The sequence below is a fragment of the Dermacentor andersoni genome, chromosome 7 (assembly GCF_023375885.2).
Source record: "Dermacentor andersoni chromosome 7, qqDerAnde1_hic_scaffold, whole genome shotgun sequence".
In the NCBI taxonomy this organism is placed as follows: Eukaryota; Metazoa; Arthropoda; class Arachnida; order Ixodida; family Ixodidae; genus Dermacentor; species Dermacentor andersoni.
Window position 1 is genome coordinate 80,201,675 of NC_092820.1, and position 27,075 is coordinate 80,228,749.

At 44.5% G+C, this 27,075-nt stretch overlaps 1 protein-coding gene across 2 annotated transcripts in view; it reads left to right on the forward strand.

The window, feature by feature from the left end:
* The window catches only part of phtf (putative homeodomain transcription factor), a 63,499-nt gene that overhangs the window by 28,902 nt on the left and 7,522 nt on the right, over positions 1 to 27,075 (forward strand). For both annotated transcript variants that reach the window (XM_050181502.3, XM_055072758.2), the window contains exons 9-18: positions 1,306 to 1,566; positions 2,600 to 2,949; positions 5,471 to 5,602; positions 7,974 to 8,016; positions 10,077 to 10,159; positions 12,474 to 12,685; positions 19,175 to 19,274; positions 22,789 to 22,920; positions 24,786 to 24,872; positions 26,168 to 26,323. In XM_050181502.3, the coding sequence (XP_050037459.1) occupies positions 1,306 to 1,566; positions 2,600 to 2,949; positions 5,471 to 5,602; positions 7,974 to 8,016; positions 10,077 to 10,159; positions 12,474 to 12,685; positions 19,175 to 19,274; positions 22,789 to 22,920; positions 24,786 to 24,872; positions 26,168 to 26,323 (1,556 nt within the window). The remainder of the gene's footprint in view (positions 1 to 1,305; positions 1,567 to 2,599; positions 2,950 to 5,470; positions 5,603 to 7,973; positions 8,017 to 10,076; positions 10,160 to 12,473; positions 12,686 to 19,174; positions 19,275 to 22,788; positions 22,921 to 24,785; positions 24,873 to 26,167; positions 26,324 to 27,075) is intronic.

The window sequence follows — 27,075 nt, forward strand, 5'->3', positions numbered from 1 at the left end:
GCAGTATTCTTGGTCAGTTGCTTTTGGAGATGCGATCACTGTTGCGAGATTTTGCATAACTCGGCATCAGACACAGAGCAACAGCGCACACAGCAGCATTTCTCCAGTGCACACTGTTGCCCGTAGGCGCACACGTATCCGGTGCCGAGCTCAAAAGTGATCGTATCTCGTGTACCTGAAGGCAAACAATTGAGCTAATGCCCTTTTCGCGCAAATCTACGGCCGGCACTGAATCCGGACGCGATGCCTGTCAGGTGGCACCAAAACCAGCGTTCTTGAAGCAAGGGATGCGTATTGCCGGACGATCGCTCGATCATGGCCTGATGCGTGACACTCCATATGCTGCGACCGCCATCTCAAGTACCATAAACAATTCCATGTCGGTGGGACGTGGATTTCCTTGTTTTTGTTGCATTTTTCTCACCGAGGCGCACATTACGCAGTGCACTGCCACAATCGGCAATTGTTCTTCAAAACGTGCATTCAGTTTGCATTCAGTTTCGCCTCATGCAATTGGCCTAGGCCTCGCCGAATTGTCAGCCGCGGGGAACGCAAACTGAATGCACATTTCGAACAACAGTCTACGATGTCGCGTGCAAAAACCATCGTCACATGTCAGTAGCAACATGCGTGCCACTTCAAATGGGCGATCAACAAACAAGATGGCGGCCATGATGTGTTTCCACTGCACTGACCGCTTCCGGTGCCTGGTTGTTTTTGTGAGCAAAAATGCCGGAACCCACAGAAGTGTAATGTGGTGGCATTTTACGCAATTTTAGTGCAAAAAAATCGCATTTGAGCACATTTTGGAGCCTGCTAGCCTTACACGAGTAGTAATATACGGAGTTAACTTCAGGTAAATTTCGTTGATGCAGGATTGCAGTACAGCGACATCTCGTTGCCATGAGGTACAAAATGCATTGAATCCTATGGGCGTTCGCCAGGGATACAAAAATGGTTTGTTGTCACGAGAATTTCGTTGTTGTGGGATTTCATTATCGTGGGTTTCGACTGTATTGCGATAGAAATTACGTGGACCTTCCAGTCAATTTTGCGGCACTATGTAAACCTATGACGAGGCAAGCTTGTCATAAGCTAAAAAATGACAATCGCTAATGACAAGCTAAGGTCATCAAGATTCAGTCGTAAGGGTTAAGATCAGCATGCGCCCAAACTGGCTCCTGTCTGCTTCATCTGCATAAGGCAGTGAGTCTCACCGTTCTTTGCTCGCAGCTTGTAGAAAAAACGTTGTGATAAGGTGAGGTGACAAGCCTCTCTTCCTTATCTGTCTTTGTCCAATCACAGTGTTTCGACACATGGAGGACCGAAAGAATTCAGACGAAGAGAGCGGTCTCGAGAGTCTCTCGAACCACAATGGCCCCGAGGAACAGTATGTGCCCCAGGAAGTCCAGGACAAGCTGTCGAGCTTCATAGAGCCAAGCGGCGGCTGCAGCCACTCCGTCGTCCCGGAAGTCAATGGCCAAGCCACGGCTGCCAAGAGAGAGCCCAGCTCTGACGATGAAGAGTTCTTCGTCGCCAGAAAGCAGCGTTCCCGAAGCCATGACAGTAAGAGGCATTCGTAGTGTTTGCCCACCCAATGTGGCTCATTGCAATTTGATTTTCAAGAAATGCCCATGTGGGCTTTTGCAATACACGGCAGGCAACTCTGCAGGAACTGCAGAGGTAGTGTTCTCACAGAAATCTATCACTATGTGCATTTCATAGCGAACTGGCTTTTAACCTGTAACATGAGTGCATATGCAGCCCGTGGACCCTGTTTTAAAGGTAGTCTGCGTGTGTGCAATGAGTGAAAGTGTTGAGGTGGCTTGGCATCGTGCGCACTGTCTGTCTTCACGCACCTTTAGTACTGGAGCTTGCGTAATCTTGAGTTTCGGAGACGCGTTGAAGTGAGAGGCGGATGAAGCATTTGCTCCCCACTGCTGGCACGTTTCATGATAATGTCGTCCCCTTGTGGGTGACACTATGAGCCCTAGAGGTGGAGCGAATGCACAAGCGTGGCTGGCTTTGCTTCATATCTCTGATGTGAAGATGTTGTCAACATGGCACAAAAACCCGTATCTTTCATTGCTGACACTCAAATTCAACAAAATGCATTTTCTTTCTCGTTCAAATTTGATTTTTCCGATCGCCCGATAATTTGAACGATTCTGTGGCCCCTTTCGTGTAAGAAAAATTCATCAGTGACTGTGCTTGCTTGCATGAAAGGTCGAATTTCAATATAATAAAATTTCGATGTAATGAAGCTAACCGCTGACTTTAGTGATTTTTTTTTATTGAGGTTTAACTGTACTCATATACCATATGTAGCCTTTCGGTTAATTCATTGCGGTACTTACAGCGAGTCCATGTATAGGTGAAAAGAGGGAGAGGGTTGGTTTTCCACGGAACTTTGGGAAGGCTGATAGGTTCCCCGAGGCCAAGAAGTTTGAGAACCCCTGGTGTATACCAACCACTTATGACCAATTTAACCATAGCGAAATTTCATTGCAGTCGGACTTCGAGGTTTTGCATATTCTGCATGACACTGCACAGCGCGACCATTCCGGTGTTCAGTGCCAGCATAACGTCTCTTTTGCAGTTTGCCAAGAGGCCAGCAGCGTGACTGGTTTCCCAACTCAGTGGTGTGCGGCCACGCCAATTGACGCCAGTCCCCACCGCTGCCTCAGCAAGGAGGCGGTGGGCCCCGGCCTGCTCAGCCGGATGTGCATGGAAGACGATGAGGATGACGACGACAAGCTGGAGCCTCAGCGACGCCGCTCGTCACCCCCCGACCTCCCTCCCAAGAAGACGGTGAAGCCCGGCCTCCGGAACCGTCGCATGTCGGCGAGCGTCTTTCCCACGCTGCCGTCGATCCGTCTGGCGCGGTGTGACTACAACAGCTCGTGCGACTCCGACAAGGACACCACCGTCCCCAACACCCCCACCAAGGTACATGCCAAACTGAAAGCGCTCAAAATGGATTCACCTGATGGTGCAATTTATTGTGAGTACGGTAGCGCAGGGCGAGATAAGCACAAGGAAGTAAACAGGGTGGACACTGTCCTCATCTTGTCTTGCACTACGGTACTCATAATGAATCATTACCAACTAGACTGGTTGCCCGTGCTGCTGACAAGCCAAGTTGTGCAGCCATTGTGGCTGTTGAGATAGTGGGTTGAGCAAATTAGCAACTTATTTAAAGGATTACTGACAGAAAATGCATCTCTCATTTTTATTTCTTTATTGGATTGCCACTAATCATGCTATAGAGCCGCAATTCATTGAGAGCACAAAGAAATTATTCATTGTTACCTCTTGATGCGACAGTTCAGAATATGGGCCAATTGCAATGCAGCTTCAGACATCAAATTGGAGACTATTCACGTCACTGAAACCTGGCATGACAGTCAGGTAGTATGAGACACCACTGATACATGCACTGTGATCATGCTGCTGAGAACTTGGTGAAAGGGAGAGCTGGTTCACCTGCGCCTTCAAGAAAAGTACATAATTGCAAGTGCCTTCTTGGCTGCTTTCAACAACACTGTCAATGTATGGCCTTCAAGCACCACGCCGGGCTGGCTGCCATCTGCGCTTTTGGTGGCCTGAATAGTCTCTTTTTTTTTCATTATTGAAGCTGCACTGCGCTTGGTGCGCCTTTCCGAGTGGGTTGCATGAAAGTTGGTGTAATCAGGTAATTATTGGTGGTGCTCTCGAGGTATTGAGTCGACAGCCTCCCAAAAAAGCAAAAGAAAGGGAGGCACAAAGTGTTCATGTCAGTACTTTTTTAAGTGGCATGGTTTAGCGAAGAAGGGAACTTGTCAACGCAACCGGCTGCAGCCGCACCAATCCTGCAAGCAGAGCGCACTCGCATTGCACAGTCTGTTCTGCAGCCTTCCATTCAACTGCACATTCTCAGACGCCTCTCTGTCAGCAGCTAGCTCTTCACAGTCTCTCACCTTTACATGCGCACAGGTGTGCCACTTTTTCATAATTCTCTGTCTCAGCGAGTGCCATCTGGAGGCTTTTCAAGTAGCTAGCTGTCCTATTAGCTAACAACAGAGGGCACTATGAACAGGTTTCCCACAGTTGAAATGTACTGTAGAATCTCATTAATACAATGCCATTCGCGATTGAAGGCACTAGAAATGACCCAACACAGTCATGCCTCTTCTTTATTGTTCATACGTTCCTGGAAAACATGATTTTTGGCACTAACGTACAGAAAATCACCAAATTCCATTGTATAAGATGTTTTTCGGACAGTAGACCCCATGTAAACAAGAAAAGGCACGAGGTGCACATGATCGAGAACATTAGCCACCTACTGTGGCAGCTTCCCTGCAATACTTGCCCGCCTCTCTCACGTGGAAATGCCGACGGGCACTCAGTTTCCTGTACTGGTACCAGCGAATCGCATCCCACATTCACAGCTATCGCCGCCATCCCTGTTGCGATAAGTAGCTTCACTTGTATGTTTCACAGTGCGGAGGACATAGTGCCATTGGAAGTCTACTGCACACATTTAATAGGTGATAACCAAACCGCACCGCCGTTCCCTGCAGCAGGCGGCTCGAAGTGAGCGCCATGTTTCGCTTTGGCAGCATTGTAGGCATCACATTCTGGCGTCACCCATCTGGGCTCGATTTTGTTTCGGTTTCCTGTCATCGTGCATCTCGGTTCACTTGGGCCCCACCAGCTCGACACGCATCGGCATGTTGTGCCACGATTGGCGCCGATTGGGCTCATCAAAACTTCCTGCCAAAATGCCCCACTTGAAGAAGCTGCTGACCCAGGCCAAATTTGAGCAGTGAAAACGTAAGGTTGCCGAAGCCGCAAAAACAACAAGGTGCATGTCAGGCTGCTCAGGCCTCACCAGGGGATGTATTCTCGGACGGCAACTTTCGGCAATATCACTGCCAGTGCACGCTTATTGGCTGGTTAAGCAAAACCAGATGATCTGATTGGCTGATTAAGCACTACGCCACAGGAATGAGATAGTATCGCTGAAACTGATTGTCCGATAATACGTCCCCAGCTCAGCGTGATAAAAAGGCCTTTAACAGGGACAACGATTAATGCCTGGTCCACGGTAGCTCGGATGCAATAAATTTTCTTTTTCCAAATGAGAACAACTCACTATTACTCTATCTTTTACCACGAAAAAATGCTAAGTGATCAATCAAGGACCCTGCACATATAATTTCTGGAAGTATGAAAATTGGAGTGCAGGTTACAAACGAGTAAATGTGGTATTTACCCTACTGCAATATGCAATTCTTTGTTCTGTTTGTGTTTTCAGTGCTGTGTTATCGGTGCATTAGGCTCTACAAATGTGTGTCAGGGAATCGAATGCAATTTGGTAAACTGAAAATTTTGTAAAATTGGCTTTCTTTAAACTGAGAGTTGAATGTAGTTAAGAATTGTACTTGCTGACTTGGCTAATCTGTCCGATGTCGGAAAACTGCAGCGACCGGCATCGGATATTGAATGGCCCCTGCTTTCAAACACCGACTGCAATGGCTATACGTCAAGTTCCGAAGGGCTCGACGGGGACGAGGAAGATGTTCCTGAGGATCCATTTGGGTTGGACGGTGCAGAGGTGAGTTCATCTTCTGGTGCAGCTGAGGTGCAAGCTGACCACTATGTTTCTAGTAATGCATGGAGCAAAGAGTCTCTTACAATTACTTAAAGGCAAAACTGGTACCGTGGTGCTGTTGTGAATAAAGCGAATAGAGAGGCTGCTTTGCAAGGTCTGCAACAAGGGTTTAAAATAATGCGTCTTTGTACTAAGTGCCATCAGTGCTTTGTTTCTTGCAAATCAGTGCCTGGGGCAGATATTAAATAGACTAGACCATGCATATAGTCCTAATCGCATACTTACAGCCAGCTGGGAGTACACAATATTAAGGTTCGTTAGGATGTCGATCTAGGTTCCAGTTCTTTGTAAGATTAAGGAGTGAAAGAGACACTTTTTTTAGAACTGTTCACACGATACATTACTGCACACAGACAGCAATATCGATAGCCATAGGCCTATAATGAATCCGCCAACCACTGTTCATGTGCTGTGAGAACAAGCACAGATAATAGTGGTGTTAAGGTCAAAATTCAGCCTTTTCACGGATCCACTGACTTGTTGTTCGTGCGTATTGAGGGGGCATGAAACAAAAACCCTGAAGTCACATGGTTTGTTAGGTTACCACAGAATATTTATGATTATGCAGATAAAAGTGCAACTAGAAGGGCTTCAGAATACTCTTGCAATCCAAATCGGCAGCGTCCCATGGAGTGATTGACGTATACAGTATTTACTTGCATAATGCTGGCACTTTTTCTTTTTCTGTGTTTTCTTTTCAGTAAGTTAATGCAAAGCAGGAAGGTGCGATAACTATGCAGAGAAATTTTTTCAACTGGATCTTCTAGGTGCTAAACAGAAGAAAAACAAATGAAAATGCACTAGCTATCAATCACGGTTTTCACTCCAGCCATAGAGAAAAATTACACCATAGGACGACAACAGCTGTCTGCTCAATAAAAGCTTATGAATAATTCCAAACAGCACTTACCTCTGTAATAAGAGAATGATTTCTACACAACTAGGAACTGCAAAGGCCTTTTATTTGCATAGACTTGCTAAGCGAATAAAATGGCTCTGGCCTGACCTACTTAAAATTGGTGTCAACATTGACAGGACTGTTTGCTGCCTCCGTGATAATCCTGTTACCACTGTCTGCATCGTCTCTGTCATCAGCCTGCCGCGTTAAACCAGTTGTGTAGCTTCCCTATCGTCCCCTAGTGAAGCAACATGAAGAAAAACAATGCAGATGTTAACTTTACCTGCATACAACTTACAAACTTCATGAAATGGTGGAAACCTCACCAGTTGAATTGAATAGGATTGTGCGTGCCAATAGTATGCATGACACTTAACAGATGGCTCTTGGCTGCAGCAATTTTCATGGGTGTGCCGATTACTTGAGGTAAAAAAATGAAATATTTGATGGCCAGATTTTTGATGCTGCAAGCATTATGCATGTAAATACAGTAAATCGTACACTGCTCCGCTAATCTCGATGTCATGCTCTGCTTAATGTTACTGCCTGCTTTAAAGGGGCCCTGAACCACCCCTCGGGCTTGGCGAAATAATATAGTCGATGGATAGCATGTGCTGCTGTGAACATCTCAGCCAAGTTGTGCTGTCATACGCGATGCTTGAAGCTCGCAAGCAGAGCGCGAAGTCACTTTTCTCTTAAACGCTCTCTTTTCAACAGGAGCCTGCTCCTCAGTCTCTTCTGGACGCTTTATTTTGTAATAAAGTGGATTCCAATACTTGGCTGCTATTGGTAGCTGCGGTCTGCTATGTAGTGTAGATACTGCGGTGGCCGCGGAGTGCTGCGACGAGTCCACTGACTAAGCACACTGCAGCTCAGTGAGGACAACCTCAGTTAGCTTATGTTTAGCACGCCATAGGCGACGTAGGCAAATTGGAACTAGTGGCGTCTGCGTTAACATACGAAATTAATTTTGAACTTGCCACCACGGTGACATTTAGGAGGTGGAGAGTTGTGCGCACTGCCCTGCTCCGCCATAGCCTTGGCAGTACAAGGCATTGAAGAAGGAGCAGAAGCACCACGAAGGCCGTGCATGATTGCCAATAACTCTGCTTCTGCTGAATGCATTGAAGTACTTCTTTGTGACAAAGTATTTCTGGAATAGCCTTTTTTAACTTAAAATGCATTTCTCCTCTTCGATAAAATAGTAGTTCAGTGCCCCTGTAAGTCCAGGAGCTTAAATCTTAAAGGCTTTAAATCCTGCCCTGTGTTTGTCATTTTCTTACCTGCAAAAGCTATGTTCTCTGTAAAAGTGATGCTTAGGACACCTTGAAGCACTAATGATTTTCGTTTGACTTTAGCATTTACTTAGGAAATTTAACTCGGACAGTTTCATCTCTGTCTCTCTTTCCTTTCAAGAATTCTGGTCCATTAGCTGGGGGACAGGCCAGCCTTGACAAAGGTGAGCAGCTTTGCATGTCTTAACTGCTTTATCGTCGCAAATAGACAGAAGAAAAGCTTTGCTGTATGCTATAGAAAATCTGAGCAAGCATAGTGTTATCTTTCTTCTGTTTTCAAGTCTAGGGTGGAGCTTGTTCACATAGACCATATTTTTCTCTTTAGCTTGGTGGGTACCACAGTATTAAAAAGGCAGGGTTTGTGTGTGTGACCAATTTTTCACATTTGTGCAATTTCCAGACACATTCTTAGGAATACAGTTTTCTCCCCGTGTTGGAGAGCAAACACAGTGCATTTATCACACTGCATGCATGTTAACACTTAAACGTGGGAATGTCTGGGTAAAACTTCCTGTACCAAAGGCCATCTATAGCATACATACTACAGTCGAATCTCAGCACGATGTACGAACGGTGCAAGTCGTGAAATATCACGGCACGCAAGCACACAGTGAGCGAGGACCACGAAACTGCCTATGCCGGCTGACGCTCGCTTCCCGGTAATGGCTGAAAAGGAAAGTTCAAGGAACAGCCTAAGCTGGCACCAGGCCGGCAGGGCTGGTGGTGCCGGCACAGAGATCGTTGAAGATGGAGTTACGAGGGAGTTGAGAAGGAGGGCGAGGGGAGCGTAGTTGCGAGCAAGGGTGAGAGGGAAGCGGATTTGCTTTCCTGGTGCTAATTACCTCTGCCACCAAAGCAGCGGAGTTGCCGAGGCCAGACTGGGCCTCCACTGCTGCTTCCCTCTACGTGCTGGCGTGTTTTTTCCTTCGTCTGCTGACACATCGGCGATGTATTTACCTTCTTCATCCTGCGTTCTTATCACAAGTCACGTCTCATCAAGATGACAAAGTTGTTGCCGCTGATCATAATCATGTTGGTGTGCTTCATTCTGTTGCAACGTCGCCGCGTTCAAAAGACAAGGAGAATGAGGTACTAAGTGTCGCATTCACATCCTCGTATTCGGGGTCTGTCTTGTTGTACAGAATCGGATATGGCGCACTGTCTCCAACGTTTCCATCGGGACGTCTTGGTTTAGACATGTCATTGTGAACAAAACAAGTGCGAACGAGACCAACCAAGCCAACCAAAACAAGCACAAGTGAGAGCTGACACGAGCCACGAAAAATCGGCCCAGGACTGATCCCTCCTGTGGAGCGTGTTTTGCACTAGTGTGGCTGCGGCATTACGGTGCAACGCAGAAACAGCAACCTTGCCATTTGAGAGAGGGTGAAATTTCCACCACATTTTTTTTTTCCCCCACACACGGTGTTGAGGGGTTTCTCCTAAGCTTTTCCTCTATGGCAGGGTCAGAGCAATGCTGGTCGGAGGCGCCGCGACGTGATGTGGCGCAAGTGCAATTGCACAAGTGTTTAAAAATTGGACATCACTCATGCTTTCGTTTTTTGTGAACCAATAGATAATCGGTAATTGCATAGCGGCTTAGTGCTAAATAAATATATTGTGAGTGCTGGGTGTGCGGTTCACTGCTTTCATCTGTATAATATCATCATAATCATCGTCATCCCACATCCTCTACCGGGTGGTTTCTGAGTCGCCTGGACGAATGTACAGGCGATTTTGAAATGTGGCATTCTAAATCAAACATTCTCGTGGTATCATGAACTGATTGCTATGTATTTAGACACAGATCACTTTCTGTACAGACAATTTCTCTATTTGCAAACCTATTACGTCAAACTCTTGCCTTTGCTTCGAGTTGCTGACAAATTTGACTTCGCCCTGCCATCTGCTAGCCACCTGGTTAGCTCAGATGGTAGAGTGGCTGCACTGGAAAGGCAGTGGTCCCGGGTTCAAGTCACGGATCGGGACGAATTTTTCTTCAGCTGCGCGGCTTTTCTTTTGAGGAACTCGTATGGGTTTCCCTTGTAGCAATTGCTATGAATGAGTGGATGCCTGATTTTCCCTTTGTCAATTGCAAACTTATCGGTGCACATTTAAGGCACCCATTAAGACAATGGTCATTAGCAGACGTATGCAAGTCTCCACCAATCCACAAAGAAGCTCTGGGAGGAATGTACGAACGTCTAAGATGTTTTTCTTGCAGTAAGCTGCACGATATGGGAAAACGGAGAGTGCAAGAAGGTCGACCTGTCTGTGATGGACATTGCATCTGCCATAGTCCACAAGGTAAGTCCACATCCAGGGCCACTCCCATATCTGGAGCATTGTAGCACAGTGTCTTGTAAGGAACAAAACAGTGCCAAGGACGTGTCATAGTGTAAGTGACAGACGCAGCACTATGTCGGTTGTCTACACTACGTGCCCCGTCTTTTGTGCTGTTCGATACCTCTCAAAACATGCAACAACCAGCCGAGCTCAGCTCATGCATGCACAGTCTTGACAAGATTTAGAGTGACAGGAGTTAAAAGCTCAAAACTGGGTTTGCTGTACTTAATGCAGAAAGTTGGCCTGTTAGAAATGTAACATTGTTAATACTTCTAGTAAGTCTATCTTGCCGGTACCAACAAAATTAATTGAATTATTCGGTGGGCCAAATTAACGGAAGAGGCATAAGAATGTGCGAACGCGTCGCTGCTCCATGTTGCAGTATTTGCCTTACTTTCATGAGCAAGAAATTCACCCGTGATGGAAAGTGCCACGTGCATTATATTGTGGTCGCAAAGGCACTTTCAATCGCAATCCAGCCCTGTCGGACCGAATTTCTTGATTGCGATTGGCTTACTTGCACAAGCTGCATTGTCAAAGTCAACTTAGCTAATTTGCCATCTTGTTGCAACTCCAACTTGCTGCTATATTACACAGTTTTAAGAAAGCGTTTGCCGCCGTACATACGTTAAACACAAGCATCCTTGTGGGACGTTACAGTGCACGTCCCTTCAAGACTTTTAGTTTAATGTACAGGAACGCAAACGTAAGAAAGGCGTTCGAAGACGGGGTGCCGTGTAGGGCCTCACGTTGACATGTAGCTAAGACAATCCATTAGCAACCATCCTGTCGTTTCTGTGCCGACACATCTCATCAGGCCTATGGACACTGTAATCACCGAACAATCTTGGAAATTGGATTTGCTGTGCACTCATAACTAATGCTTCAGGTGAGTTTGGAGGAAGCAAAAGCTCATTTCAACAGTTACTGGCGACCAACGATAGTGAGAGCATAGCCATCAAGAGAATTCAGGTGAAGCGGGAGCTACGGGAGCTGCCATGCTTAACAGTGCTATTTCTTAACGTACATAAATGTTACATACATTAAGCTAGCCAAATAATGTACGGAGCATGCGCAGTGAGTACAATGCTATTGCCTTACATACGTATAGTAAAACATTGTTAATTCGGATTTAACGGGACTGAAAGAAAAAAATGTCCAAAATAAGCGAATTTCGAATTATCGAGAGTGTAAGAAAAACTGTGAACAAATGCTCACTACGTCAACAAGGTTTTATTTAAGGAGTGAATCGGGAAACTCTATTTATATTTTGCACAATATCAGTGTGTGTAATCAGTGTGGGAGTAAAAGTTTTCAGATGCAGACAAAATCAGTGTGGTAGCTGTATATCTTGTCATCTCGTGATTGATTAACGCTCGCAGTGACGGAAGCCTTTTGCCCTCCTACGCCGCACGGCGCGTGTCTTCATTCTGGACAGCTTCCGCCTTGTGACACTGTGCATTGAGTCAACTGAGTCAAAGCGAAACTATTGTTTGTCCGAAATTGCTGCGGACACAACTGCAGCCGCTATCGACATGACCATGGACAGCAACCATGAGGTTCTTAAGGCATGGCGACTGATGCGTGCACCGAGTCAGATCAATACTGTTTGCCACAACCGCTGCGGACAAAACCGTTGTCACTATTAATGCGATCATGGACGGCGACCAAGCAGTTCTAAAGGCACGCATCCGACACGCGTGCTGAGTTGAAACGAAATTCTGCAACCACTCTGGACGAAACTATCGTCACTATCGACGTGATCATGGATTGTGACTATGTAGTTAAGTAGGCATGCTGCCAACATGATTTTATGCGCTGTGGTACACGCAAGAATAAAGCCTGTAAAGGCATGAATAGGCACAGAGCATTCTAGCATTCCTGTCGTTCTTGTACGATTTTCACTAATGACTCTTGGGATGCGGACTGCGTTGTTTCGTTTTAGTTTGTCGCTAGAGCTGCTTTTTCTCTTTTGCGCCACACATTTGCAGTGCTCCACGCTTGCCCAGCTCCGAAAGTTGTTTGAATTAATCGATGCGTGGCCAAATATGTCTGCATTAACGAGAGTTTGATTCCACTAAATAATGGATGCAGCTGCTGGGACCAGAGGATGAGTCTGAATTATCCGATTTTCTGAATTAACGAGGGTCCAAATAGTAAGGTATTGCTGTAATCTGTTCACGTTTGATTGCAAACGCCATTCCTGCAATCTATTAATCTATTCCGTTTGATTGCAAATGCTATGTCCTGTCTTTTCTTTCCTTCTTTTTGAAAGGTGGATTGCCTGATACATAGTGGAGAGTATGTCCTGCTAGGACTGATGCTGACAGCAGTGACCGCCACGTTGCCACTGCTGTTTAGGCTGCAAAGCTCATCAGCTTTAGAAAATGTTCAGCTAGACTCGGACGGCCTCGTGTTGGGGCTTCCGCTTGAAGTGCGCAAGATTCCCGAGGTGATACAAGATGTTCTCAACCAGTCCCGATGGAGGTGTGTATACGTGGAAGCTATACACTTTGACAGAATTACCAGTCTGCTGGGGCTAATTAAGAAGTAGTTAATAATGCCCTTAATCAAAAGGTGGTAGTTGTTAGACCCATGATTTCAGATCCAACTTCACTCCTTCCTTAGGAGGTGAACGACCTTCTTACTGTATATGGCAATGGCCTGCACACCACGATGAAAGGGGGGGGAGGGGGGAACCCTTTGCACATGTGTGACGGTCTCGGCAGTTGATACAGTAAGGACTGCAGCTGTATAAGTTGATTCTCACAACCTTTCTTGGAAGTACTAGGTGTCTGTTTGCTGGCTGTTTTTAGGCATCATTCATCACTGACGCCCTGGTCAAACAGCCACTTCGGAGCTTCCAGGCGGGCTGCGTTGCAGGCTGATCTTTGCTTGACAAAATGTATGAAACATTTGGATGCGATTACGAGACAAACCCAAGAAATCCTGGAAGAACGTTAGAAGAAACGGTAAAGATGTAGTACAGTCGAATGCCGTTAATTTGACCCCGACAGGATCAATGAAATTGATCAAAATATCAAGTGGGTCAAAGTCAACAACACGCAGAAAACATGCCAACACACAGAGCCGATTTCCTTGACAGTATTTGCCCGAGGGTAATACACCCACGAATCGAACGAGCGCCTGCTTTCTATGTGTCCAAAGTAGAAAACCAACATAGAAATGACATTAGAAGTTCCTAAAGAAAATAGAAATCTAATGCACTCTTACTTTTATAATGGCGGCAGGTTTGGTAAAGTCAGCTTTGCTGCAATGCAGGTAAAGCATACAGACACCGCATAGGCGGTTTTGGTTTTGTATCTGATTGCAGCTGTGCTGGCAATTTTCTATTCAATTTCGGGTAAATACCAGGTAACTACCGTAAACAGACATTGTAAGCTACCATTATTGCTTGCAAATCTTCCTATGGCAGGCCGAAAACAAGCGTTTTCTATGGGAGATGACATGTGTTCAACACGTTCATTGTTCCCTAAGCTCCGCCAATACAGACACTGCCACTGAAGGGTCGTTATACGGGTTACCATAGAGTTCTGCATAAGGTGCTGACTGGTCAAGTTCAAATCATCTGGCGAATGCAGATTTCGGGATCAAAATAACGGACGTTTGGGCCCGTAGAAATGCATGGGCATCTGCCAGGATCAAGTTAACCGAAAAGTCAAATCAACCGAAGTCAACTTAACTGGAGCCTACTGTATCTGTACCTCCACTCATGCTTGGTGATGTCATTGTTCATGACTACATCAGTAGATCACAATGCTCCAACGACTATTTCAATTCCATTTTCATGCCTGACATATCATCTGATGATCGTGCAATGACGACGCCTACAAGGGTTGGTGATATCGATGGTATTGTAATCGCAGTGTGCGGCATAGAATCATTGCTAAGAGGGCTACATCTCTCTAACGCATGTGGCCCTGATAGCTTACCTTAAACATTCTTTTTTCATCTTATGCTGCATCAGTATTGCAGCATTTGAAATTAATTTACAATAAATTGCTTGCGGAGGCTTGCCCACCAGACGACTGAAAAACCGCGTTTGTTGTTCCTGTTCACAAGCCTGGCCCTCGAAGTGATGTAGCAAACTACCGTCCAATATCCCTAACCTGTGTTGCCTGCGAAACATTGCAGCATATTTTTCTCGTGGACATTGTATTGCATATGAATTCTGATTACGCTTTGTACGCATGGATTTTGGAAAGACTTCTCCTGTATCACACAGTTATCTGAATTCTCACGTGATCTTGTTTCTGCTCTAGATAAGCAACATTTGGTTTACTGCATCTTTCTGGAGGTAGGCGGTACTGCATTCTTTACTTGTAGAAAAAAAAATGGTCATGTACAATTTTCATCCTCAGATTGTCTCTTGCATCACACACACTATGTTACCTTACGACAATAGTTCGTAGGTATAAATGGGGTTCAGTCACATTTAGAGAAAGTTATGCCCGAGGTTCCTCAGGGTTTCGTTCTGGGGCCCATGTTGTTCCTGTTTTATACATAAATGACATCGCGCATTACCCGCCATGGTTGCTTAGTAGCTTTCGTGTTCTGCTGCTAAGCAGGAGGTCGTGGGATTAAATCTCAGTGACGGCAGGCCGTATTTTGATGGGGGTGAAATGCAAGAACACCCGTGGTACTCATATTTTGGTGCACATTAAAGAACCGCAAGTGTTCAAAATGAACCTGGAGTACTCTACCATGGCGTGCCTCATAATAAGAACATGGTTTTGGCACGTAAAGCCTCATAAATTAAAATAAATTTTAACATCACACAGTAGGCTATTTGCAGATTATGTGTTTTGTACGGAGCGATTACTACTATGGATGATGCTGAAATCCTTCTGAGGGACCTGAATCAAGTCTTATCAAGGGTGTAATCAATGGCATTTGCAGTTAAACCAAACTAAAAGAGTTAATATGATGCTTGCTCGTAAAAATGATCCCTTTAATTATTTTCTTCCTACAAGATTAACAATGACCTGATTAACAATGGCCTAACAACTAAAGTCGTAGAGTTTAAATATTTAGAGGTTTATTACACAACCGAGTTATCATGGCAGTGACAAGTCGACAATGTTGCAGCTAAAGTGAGTTTTCTTCAACGTAACTCCAGATTATTCACCCAATCTACACGTGAGTTACTTTATAAAACATATGTTAAAAAAAAAATCAAATTATGCGGTTTTACATGCCAGAACCACGATCTGATTATGAGGTACGCCGTAGTGGGGGACTCCAGAAATTTGGACCACCTGGGGTTCTTCAACGTGCACATAAATCCAAGTACATGGGTGTTTTCGCATTTTACCCCCATCGAAATGCGGCTGCCGTGGCCGGGATTCGGTCCCACAACCTTATGCTTAGCAGCCCAACAACATAGCCACTGAGCAACCACAGCAGGTAAAAAAAGAAACGTATGTTAGATCAGTTCTTGAATATGCGTGTGTAGTATGGGACCTGCCCACAGTGCGTGATAGAGTAAAGCTTGAGAGAATGCAGAATTTAGCCGCTCAGTACGTTTAAAAAAATATGGTGTCAATATCAGTGCGATAAATTTCAATGGCAATTTTAGTGGAATAAACACCTACCGCTGCGGTAGCAGTGGCAGGTCTTCCCTTTTGCCCTCTTCTCCGTCAAGGTGTGCTCAAGACGTGAAGTTGCAGCCAATGGTAATTCAGGAGCGATTTCGCTGCTCCAGACAACACATGGTGGCTTTTTCGTTCAATAAGCCATTTTATGCCTTCGCATCAATAACTAAACAAACAAGAATTACAGATTACTGGCAAAAAAATAAATAAAGATGTACAGTGAAGTTCTCTGTCGGAGTAAAGTATACATGAGTTAACATTTTTAATCATTATTCATTACGTTTTAAAGCAATAATTAGTGACTTCAATTAAGGTTGCATTGCTGGCTGATACCAAGCATGCTGCCACACAAAAACAGCTGTGAAACTCCCATTAACAGCTTCACTGTGAAAGCTGCTGTAGCAAAATAGCCCCCTGTTTTCAGCATCAGCACCAGCATCCCTTAGCCACGTTCCTCTTGCCTCATCAGGCAAGCATACTAGGAAGCAACTTGCCATCAAAAGTGCAACTCTCCTTCCATTCCCCTTATGACCAAGAATTGAAAAGCTGCACCCCATTGCTATTTATCATTTAACTATTGGAGAAAGGAGCAGAATCGTTGGGTTTGATAAGTACCACGTTTTGGTTGGAGATGTTATAAACTGCTTAGGTGCAGTTAGTTTTAAAGGCGGGCCCTGAACCACTTTTTATCAAAGTTGAGAAATGCATTTAAAGTTAAATTAGACTATTTCAGAAATCTTTCGTGCGAAAAGTTCTTTAGTGCATTCAGCAGAAGCGGAGTTATTGGCAATCAAACATACCGTTCTCAGTTCTTCCGCTTCTTCTTCAATGATCTGCACTGCGAAGGCTACGGCGGAGCAAGCAGGGTGTGCCCACAACACTCCACCTACTGGCATGCAGTTAAAATTTGATTTTGGATGTTCACATAGATGCCACTATTTTAAGCATATTTAACGTGTCAGCGGCCGACGTTTCCATAGCTGTAGGGGTGGCCAGGCATAGGTGGCGACTGGAACATAGCTCCAAGTAGGGCAGGAACGCAGGAGGACGTCAGGATCTTGACGTGCCTCCACCCCTTTGAAAGACGGAAGATGACCAGGACAGGCAGCGCTAGCAGACCTGTCTATTCCGCAGGCACTGCCCAGGCCCCAGCACAAAGAAGAAGAACAGGGATGATGATGGCTGTATACAAATGAGAACGATGAAGTACGTTAAACGTGCTTACACTATTTCCAATTTTGGTGCCTACGGCGGGCCAAACGCGGTTGTCTTAAGCAAGCCGCAGTGCGCTACAGCCAGTAGACTCGTCGCAGCACCCCATGGCAGGCGCGGCGTTTGCGCTACATAGCAGACTTCAGATACATGCAAGCGCAATGTTTGCTTCCTACATGATAGGGCTTGAGTGCACGCTTGCGCTCATATGCTCCTGTCTGGCTGTGCTATATGGTGTGAACCGGCTTTGTCCTGCAGCAGCTTGACCAACGGATAGTAGCCACATTCAAGTGGCGTATTTTGAAGCTCTATCAATAGCTAACTACGAAGCGAAGTCTGCCGAGGCACCTAACCAGACGTGTGAGCGTGCGCGGGTAAGTGTGCGTGTGGTCTGACCTTAAGTTACGCATGGTTTGAGGCTTGTTGAGTATTCAAAACTAGTCAAAATTAGCAAGACTCGACGGCTACAACATCAATAAGCACAGTGGCCAAAGTTTAATTCCTATGCGGGCATCCATGGCCAAGCAGGAGCGGATTATAGTTGGATTCTTCCAAAAGTATGTAATTGTTATCAAAATTCGAAAGCAGATTTTCAATTACTTCAGCCCACTTAATAAACTGCGTCAATAAATATACGCAGTAACAGTAGGAAGAAGCGTGCTGATACTAACACCCTTCTTGATTGATGTTAACTATTGGCCGATAGCAGCCGCATATGGCAATCTGCTATATTATGAAATAAAGAATCTGGAAAAGGGTGAGAAGCAGGCTTTTGTTGAAAAGAAAGCATTTGAGAGAAAGGTGACTTCGCGCTCTGCTTCTGAGGTCCACACGCCGCGCACAACTGCAAAATTTGGCTGAGATGTTCAAAGCAGCATATGTTATCCGCAGACTGTGTTTTTTCGCCAAGTCCAAGGGATGGTTCAAGGTTAAGAGCGAAGGATTTCTTGGCATTGGCTGTCTGGTCAGTGTGGTTTTGTTCATGTCATCATGCTAGCATGTAACAAGTTTTTGCTTGCGAAAACCTTTCTGCTGCTCCTGGTACACATTTTTTGAAGAAAGTGGAGCGGCTCTAGCGAGGCAACTGTCTCATGTACATAAGCACTCACCACTTCTCTTATCATCATCATCCATCCCAATACTTTCACTCCCCTTCCCTCTTCCCCAGTGCAGAGTAGCAGACTAGAGCGCACTAGCTCAGGTCGACCTCTCTGTCTTTCCTATCAATAAATTCTATTCTATATATTGAAGAAAGTGGGTGCGAAGGCATGTAATGCTGGCATAAATTAAAGCATGAACAATTCCAAAGCTTCTGCAATACAGTTGCACGCCTTTAAACAAAGTGCTTGGAGACTCTGAAATCATTTGACACACAGATGACTGCATTGTAAAGGTAGCAGTCTGCACAGCTCACAATGGAACTGGGACAGCATTATCCCTTCGTTATACAGGTCATTTCATTGCAGAGGCACTTGACAGTATGTTGTTTTGTTTCTAGGTTTACCTTTGTTTGTAACAGTGGCCTAATTCAGACTTCAATATGTGCACTTGGGACTACTGTGTGCTTAGACATCAAATATAGAGTGCTCACACGTAGTGCTTCCATGTAATGATGTGTGGCAAGCATTCTGACCAGTTATTTCCTGTTCGAGTGTAATTTTTCAATTTATACTGATGGTATACCAACAAATTAGAGTTTTGTCAGCCCTTGAGATACTGCAGGCTTCTCACAGAGGAAGTATTAGAAGAGAGGTCAACTTGAGATCTTGAGTAACAACAAGATTTTGCCAAACTAGTGCCTTGGCAGAATAGGATGCCAGGCAAAGCTTAGTTGCCGGCAGGTCAAGAAAATGGAAGCAATTGATGTACATGTGCCCCTCAGAGGGGCCACACATACATTTCAGTCCACTCTTAAAGGGAACATCAGTTTAGTACTCAGTGCTAAACAAATAAAAAAGTGTTTGCATATTTAAGAAAGTTGGTCGCTTTTGAGATGCTGATGATAAGTACGGGTCTTGCGTAAGTAAATTCAGTATATGCTTTCACATATTTATAGTCTACCCTTTTGTTGAAAAAGTAATGCAGTACTTGCAGCACACCAGTCATGCTACCAAGTGAACTGACATTTTCATTTACTCCCACTTTTCAGTGTTTCGTCCACGCTTCTGACAATCTCTCTGATTGAACGCTTCTTTCTCGGAGCCGTGTTTTTCTTCCTGCTGTCAGTTGCCGAGAGAACCTTCAAACAGGTACGACATGTACTCAGTAGCATGTATTGTGATATATTTCTTGTTTCTTAAAGTACATTCGACTGGTCTCTTTTTAGCACTTTGCATTCAGCTGGTTGAAATTGACTGCTTAGAACACATTTGTCTGCTTCATTCAAAACATTGTGCTCCAGCTGAATTGTTAACAGAGATTTATTCACATGCAATGAGCAGCTTTCTTTTTTTTAAAGGTGTACGAACATGTTCTGAAATTGCATTCTGAGAAAAAAAGTCGCAGTTTTGCACAAAAGGTGAAGCATCAATCGCAATCGCAAATTAGTGGACAGTTATACAAAGTAGGGATAATAATTTTATCAGCCCTGTACACTTGTAAACATTTGCTCACTAACTAAATTAACAAGCATGGTGTCACACTTGCACAAGCAAACATGAACACATCTCCCTTGTTGACCGTGGAAACTTGCTGTCAAAACAGTGGAGTGGCGAAGTGCGGCAGCAGTAGTGAGTGAATTGACCTTTGTGCTGCCTCTAGCTTCAACGCGAACGAGGCAGCGAAAACATGGCGTGCCACAGCGCACGGTAGACTGTCATGGTCACAGATCGCTTTCAAGATAGGGCCCATGCAGTCGTGTCATGTGCAGCAGCTGCCGGAGTAGGATGCCCCCCCTCCTCTCACTCCCCTCCCCCCGATGCCTCGAGCGCGATGGGAGTCAGCGTGTTTTCTCCCCACTTTCCTCCCTTGTGCGCATGACATTAAGCCGTCGTTGTCAACTCGTCTGTGCACGCTTTCACTCGCATGTGCAGCATACGGCGCACGGCGACGGTGTTATTGCCCTTGGACTTTACACGGAACATTACGGCGATGGCAGAAATGCATCCTTAGTGTCCATATAATTGCTATTGCAATAAAATTAAAATAAACCTCAAGGACCAGTCTACTTCCTGGTTGACACGGCAAAACAAAGGAATAAGTGTTTTGGAAGTCGTATATACCCAAATGCTATACATTTTTTGAAAGCTATAGATATGTGCTATCAAAGGAACACAATACTGCTACACATCCTTGTTTTACTCTTCTTGGGGTGAGTATGCCAGTGTTTCGTTTTCACCAGATTATTACTATAATCAAGTTATCACTTTGTGCAAAGCGCACCTATTGAATCTGGAAGTTCACTGGCATTGTCACCAGCTCTATAGCTAGGCAGACATCTCTAATAGGTTTGGTGTGTGTTGCACACATTTTTTTACATTCTTGAATGTATGCAAGCACCAGCGGTTACCCTAGAATGTATGCATAGCAGACAACTTTCTGTGACAATGAAGGCAAAGCTACAGAGGCAAAGCGCACAAGTGAAAGCGCTTCTGAAAAGAGTCCCATGTTTTCTTCCAGCTTAGCTTAAGCTGGGGAAGAGAAAACATAAACACCTTATTAGCAGCAGTTAACTAAGATAAAACACACCACTGAATGTAAAAGTTTACTTATTTTGCAGCTTTTCCCTTACGTGTCTGAGCAAACACGAAACCGTCGCACGTGAAGCTGCTTCGATTCAGCGTCTGTTCCAAGAAACAAAAAGCACTGTCAAACGCTGGCGAACTACTTGGCACCGTAACGCATGTGCTGCAGCCATGCAGCACATGTGTTAGAGGCAATGAAGGGAAAGCCTGTAGAGATTTCAGCGGCAATGAAGGGAAAGCCTGTAGCTTTCCCTTCATTCCCACTGAAAGTTGTCTGCGGGTATAGACAGATATAGATAGCCGACAGACCTAATCATGAGTTTAGATTTGATGACCAACAATCATGTTCATTACTATTGTTATGATTTGAGTGTTGCCCAAGTTTGCCCAATTGTTGAATTCTTATCTGACGCTTTTGGCAATGTTTTGGATTTGGTATGTCACTACAATATGAGCATTAAGAAAGCCTTCTAATAACAAAAGCCTGTGACAACCAAATTCTTGTGACAGCGAAATTACTTTCGTATCCCCAGTGAACACCCATTGGATTCAATTCAGTTTGTATCTGTTGGCAACGAGAGGTCACTAAACTGCAATCCTGCATCATCGAAATCTGCCAGTACATTATTCCTCATATTACCTACCTGTGTAACGCTAAGAAAGTGCAAGAAAAGGGGGAAAAATGCATTTTCTGCCCACTTAAATTGCGTAAAATAATGTCACAGTATGCTTGCAAGGCGGGCACCATTTTTGTTTACAAAAGCAGCAAGGTTCTGGAAGTGATTGCTGCCACGGGAATGTGTTGCAACCGCCATCTTGCTTGTGATTCCCTGCTCCAAATGGCACAGCCACGTCACCATCGAGCTCTGCTGACATGTGGCAACACATTTTTGTGTACCATGCCCAGCGCATACTCTGCGGCTCAGTGTTCGTTGATCCACCATGGGCAGAGAAAACAAGGTACAGCAAAAAAAAAAAAAGAAAGGAGAGAGAGAGAGAGAGAGAGAGAGAGACCTGTTGTGGGGCTTGACTTGAGATGGTGGATGCAGTGTGGGCTGCTTCTGGCGAGGATTGAGAACTGGGAAAGTGGTCGTCTGAGAATATGGCCCCATCAAGCAAATCGCCAAATCCCTTCACAATGCCTTTTGGGTAGTACCTAAACCAAGAGCGCTGGTTTTGTTACTGCCCAACAGGCATTGTGTGTGGATTCAGCTTTTACGGATGAAGATTGGTTCGATAAGGCCGTATTCTCTGACTATCACTTTTGGCGACGCAACCATTTTCGCGAGATATCATGTAACTCGGCACCGGATGTGTCAGCATCTACAGGCAACAACGTTCCTGACCCCAAGCCGAGACAGCGTACTAAGCACTGGAGCAACAATGTTACTGATAGAGGCCAACACATCTGTTGCCAAGTCGCACGAAGGTTGCCACAGCTGCGCGTGTGATTGGCCAAGAATATTGCACTATGGCAGATTGATGCATGGAGTGCACTTTGTGCTGCCATGCAGTTCTGAATAGCCACGAGCAAGGCTTGTTAAAGTGGGCTAACAGAATTTTGACAGTAAAGTTTCATCTTGCAGTGCATCCTCCCTTCTGTGCTGTCTCATTTTGCAACAACAAAATTCTTGCATCAGCAGGGAAAGCGAATGTTTGCGCTTTCCCCGCTGACTTCATCAGCATGGGATTCGTCTTTCTTTTTGACTAAACAAAGTCTCACCTTAATACAGTAAAAGCCTCATTATAACAAAGTTTAAGGGGGAGCCAGAATTACTTTGTTATAGCCATTACTTTATGATATCCATTATTACTTGCATTGAAATGTGAATCTTTATGGAGATTTTTAGGACAATTTCACTGACTTCATTATGTCCATTATTTTATTATATCCTGTTTCATTGTAATGAGGTTTGACTGTATTCCCTTAAATTGTGACATTCATTTTATGTCTGGTTAAGTTACGTAGTATAGCGAGTGTTTGAGTAACGCAAAAACTTAGCACTTGCATCTCTATCACTCCGCTGCTCTCTTTCAGTCTATTTATCTTCTTTCTTTTTCTCTATTGATTTGGTTGCAGAGGTTTCTCTATGCCAAGTATTTCTGCCACCTTACTTCAGCAAGAAGGGCACTGCGTTCAGATCTCCCACATTTCCGGCTGAACAAAGTGCGCAACATAAAGACCTGGTTGTCAGTGCGCTCCTACCTCAAGGTAAAGTAACGTGGCACCTCATCCACCATTGCATTCAACACATTCCCCCCTTTTTTTTTTCTAAATATATTGCATCTGGTGAGGAGACAAAGAAAGGAAATACAGCATAGACGGCTTCTAACGTAAGTCATTGGAGCCGCGAATTTTGGCACTATAGGCGGTACCGCACTACAGTTAAATCTCAATATAATGAAGCCAGTAAAATCAGCAATTTGCTTCGTTATATCGAAATTTCATTCTATTGAAATTCGACCTTTTATGAAACTAAGTACTGTTGCCGATCGATTATTTCCTACGCGGAAAAGGGCTGCAGGATTTTCCAAATTATCGGGCAGTCGAAGAAAGCAAATTTAAATGGTATCATTTATTTTGATAAACTTGGGAGTCGCCGGCAAATGATACAGTTCCATGCCACGTACATAGACGATATTTTCTCAGCGGTACGAATTAATTGAAGTCAGCCACGCTTTTGTGTGCACTCCACCCCTGCAGCTGAGAGCATCGCCTGCACTGGGATGACGTTATCAGGAAAAGTGCCAGCAGCAGGGAGCGAATGCTCCAGTTGCCTCTCGCTCGAACGGATCACCGAAACTCGAGATTACGCGACTTCCAATACTAAACGTGCAGTAAGAAAGCTTACATGGAGCCACACCGTCTCGGCATGCCCACTCTTTGCAGTCGCGGCAGATTACCTCTAAAGCAGAGTGCGCGGCTGCGTATGTGCTCACCTGTGCGTACAGCCATGCGCAGCCACTGCCAAGACACGTTCAAGAAATCGAGAAGCGCCAACTGTCAGCACCTCTGACGAGTAACCGGAGCAAAAGGCTTCTCCACCGCGCAGCCAACCCCCACATGTCCACTGAGCCGGCACACTGCCGTTGCAGGTTTTGAAGATTGTTTTTTTCTTCTGTTCCTTGCTCGCTTGTTCGCACCATATCTCCTCCTTCGCGTCGCCCTCGTCGCTCTCTCCTCAGCCGGCGCACCTCGTTGGGAAGCACACTTGCTGCCTCACTTGTCTGCGGGATTTTCAGGCAACCGCATTTTAACTGGTATTTTTATCTTGCAAGACTGCACTATGAGCTGTATGCGTGTACATTGAGTTCTGTGGGAAGATAAATGAGAGCCAGAAAAGACCGCATTATACCTGGTCCTGCACTATAAGCAGTTACATTGTAAGTGGTCTGAGCTGAAGTTGAACCTAATTGTAAGAGTGCATTCAAGTTCTAAAAAAAGCCATTGTTACTACTGATAATTTTATAATGAGGTTGCAAGAAAAAAACAAAAGAGGGGCCTGACATCAAAACATTTTAACTAGACAGAAAGAAGTACAGTCAAATCTACGTATAACATTGCCGGTTTGAACAGTACTCAGATGTGTAAATGGGCAGCCGTGGCCCTGTGAACTTTGCTGTGTGTTCTATGATGAAATGAACTGCTTGATACTTTGTTCCCATGTTGCATTATACATTATAGCAATTAAATCTGGCTACTGGGTACATGTGCCAAGAGGAAAAGGAATGCGAAATCCTGGAGAAGAAAAACAAGATGGGAGCCGCCGCCGCCGCCTGTGTTTCGCATATGCCACAAGCTGTAGAAATGATAATGAAAAGAGAATATGAAAGTGAAAGGAAAGACAACTTGCTGCTTAATTTTTAAGGTTGGTAGATAGTTAAATGCAGCTGTTCACATGGCAACATTTAACATAGTTAAGATCTGTTCCCTCACATGCCACTTCTCTTAATTTGCATAAACGCAGTATGAAAGCGTATTGCTTCATATCTTATCCTCAACCGTCACTTGTTCACAGAGCCCCAATTTTTGCCAACTCGTGTGTGTTGTTTATTTTTGTCTTTTTATCTTTTCAGAAACATGGCCCCCAGAGATCAGTAGATGTGATTGTGTCCACAGCATTCATCATTGGTGTTTGCATCCTGTCCTTCCTCTGCGTGCAGGTATGATGAAAACATTTCCGCATTGCAACATTTTTGGCCCCTGTAGGAAAGCATAATTCGAATTACCCATTATGTAGAACAGTTGTGGGGCATTGCAAAGTTGCAACGAGAATACATGACAATGTGCGGTTGCATCAAATTAATATTGTTTCTTTACCCAATCGGCTGAGCTACTTGCAGAAGCTTGTCTAGTCTATTCATATGTCCTTGTCTTTGTGCATATATTAGCTATGCACAGTGCAGAATGGCCTTGTAAGTCAGCTTTCCCACATTGAAACTCCCCTACCGCACTTGCCGTCAAGGAAGAAAAAGTTTTCTCCTACCAGGACATGTGCTGTGTGCAGAATTACGGAACCACGACCAATATGGGCTGTGCCAACAGCCCCTACAAGAAAATTGCATCCATTGGCCAATGGAGTTATGTCCACTAGTTTAATGGATACATGATTTTGTGATGCAAAATTTTCCCAACAGCCAATGAACGTCTATCCTAGTGAAGGAAGTTAAAAAACAAAACGGAAAACAATACATGGATGTATTTCAAACATCTCATTTCATAGAACTTCCATATTTTAATTACAGACTATGTCAAATTCGTAGATGCTTTTTTTATTTGTGAGTTCAATATTAAATTGGTTTCATTCTATTGCAGAATGGAGTTAGTAATTGGCCGACACCTCATCTGTTTGTGAAAAACTGTTTAAACCTCTTAAACAGACTTTTGGTTAATGTCCTTGATCTTTTTTTTTTTATAATGGGAACTTATCTACTGACGAGACAAGATGTTCTTGATTTCATTTTGCTGTACGCTCAAGCCTGTTTACATTTAACTTGCACACTCCCATTTATATCAGTATCCTGCACACCATTTCGAAAGTACTGTACAAGCACGTTTGACTGCAGTGAAAAAGGAACTTTCAGCAATCCTGCTTTTGTTCTTCTCTTTTTTTTTTCATGTTCGTGAAATACAATCAAACCTATGTATATCGAACATACAAAAGAGTGCGATGAGTTTGAAATGAGCAGGAGCATGCAAGTTCAATATAAACAGGTTAGATCACAAAATAAAATGTACAACTCTACGGCATCTCATCTGGTTGGCAGGTAAGCTCACGTTAGTGCAAGCAAACGAAACGGTATGCCAACCAAAAAAAGATGTGCTTAAGAGGTTTAAGAAGTCATTTACTGCCAGGCATGATGTTGTCCTTGGTCTCATCTGCTGTGTTGTCTCGTACCAAAGCCAAGGGTATATCACAAAAGAGTGTGTTCTGTTTGCGAACCCTTCTACTTGACAGTGGCTTAAGGAGAACGAGCAGTTTGCCGAGCGTCTCTACTGCTGGGAGATGGTCTGCTGGAGCATGGCCCTCGGCATCTTCCTCATGCGCTTCATGATCCTCGGCTCCAAGATCAACAAGAAGTACCGCAACCTCTCGGTGCTCATCACTGAACAGGTCAGGCGCTAGTGCGTTTTGCGTGCAACAGCGGTCGACACTGGTTAAACAAGGAATGTCTAACAACATTGTTGATCACTTCATATATCCATCTCCCCATGAACCTCTTGTTTAGCATGGTTCACGCGCAGAAGACAGATTCTGGTAGAGAAGGGAAGCTGAAGCAGATAGATTGGCTTGGTTGTGTAAAATTTTGCATCTTGCTGCTACACATTCTAAATCAAACCTGTGAGGCATGCCATGATGGCTAGCATAAAAAGGCCAAGTCGAACCCCCGTATACTAGAACGTTCTGCCAGTCAACACTCCACCTCGACTCAAGAAAGTTGATGGTTGCGCCTCCAACTGACAGAACTGGTCATTGCGTTTCATTGACACTTCACAGCAATTCTCAAAAAGCATAGTGTCTTCTTCGGTCCAAGAGCGGCACTGAGCTAACTTGGTGAAGTGGAGGAAGAGCTGATAGTTGAGGACTGTTTGCGGATATGTTGGTAAGTCTAGCTTAGTAAGTGTGGAGGAAGTTGCGCATACCTAAGTGACAGAATCGAATCTCATTGTAATGAACACGAGCATAACAAATCAGCTTATGATGAAATATATGTCAAAACGCTTCTCGCCAACATCAATGTGTAATGCATATATGCTTATATAACCAAATTGGGATACAGTCAACTTTTGTTAAGTTGACCCTCACGGCACTGACAAAAGTGATGGAATTACCCGGCCGGTCAAATTAAACAAAATACATAAAAA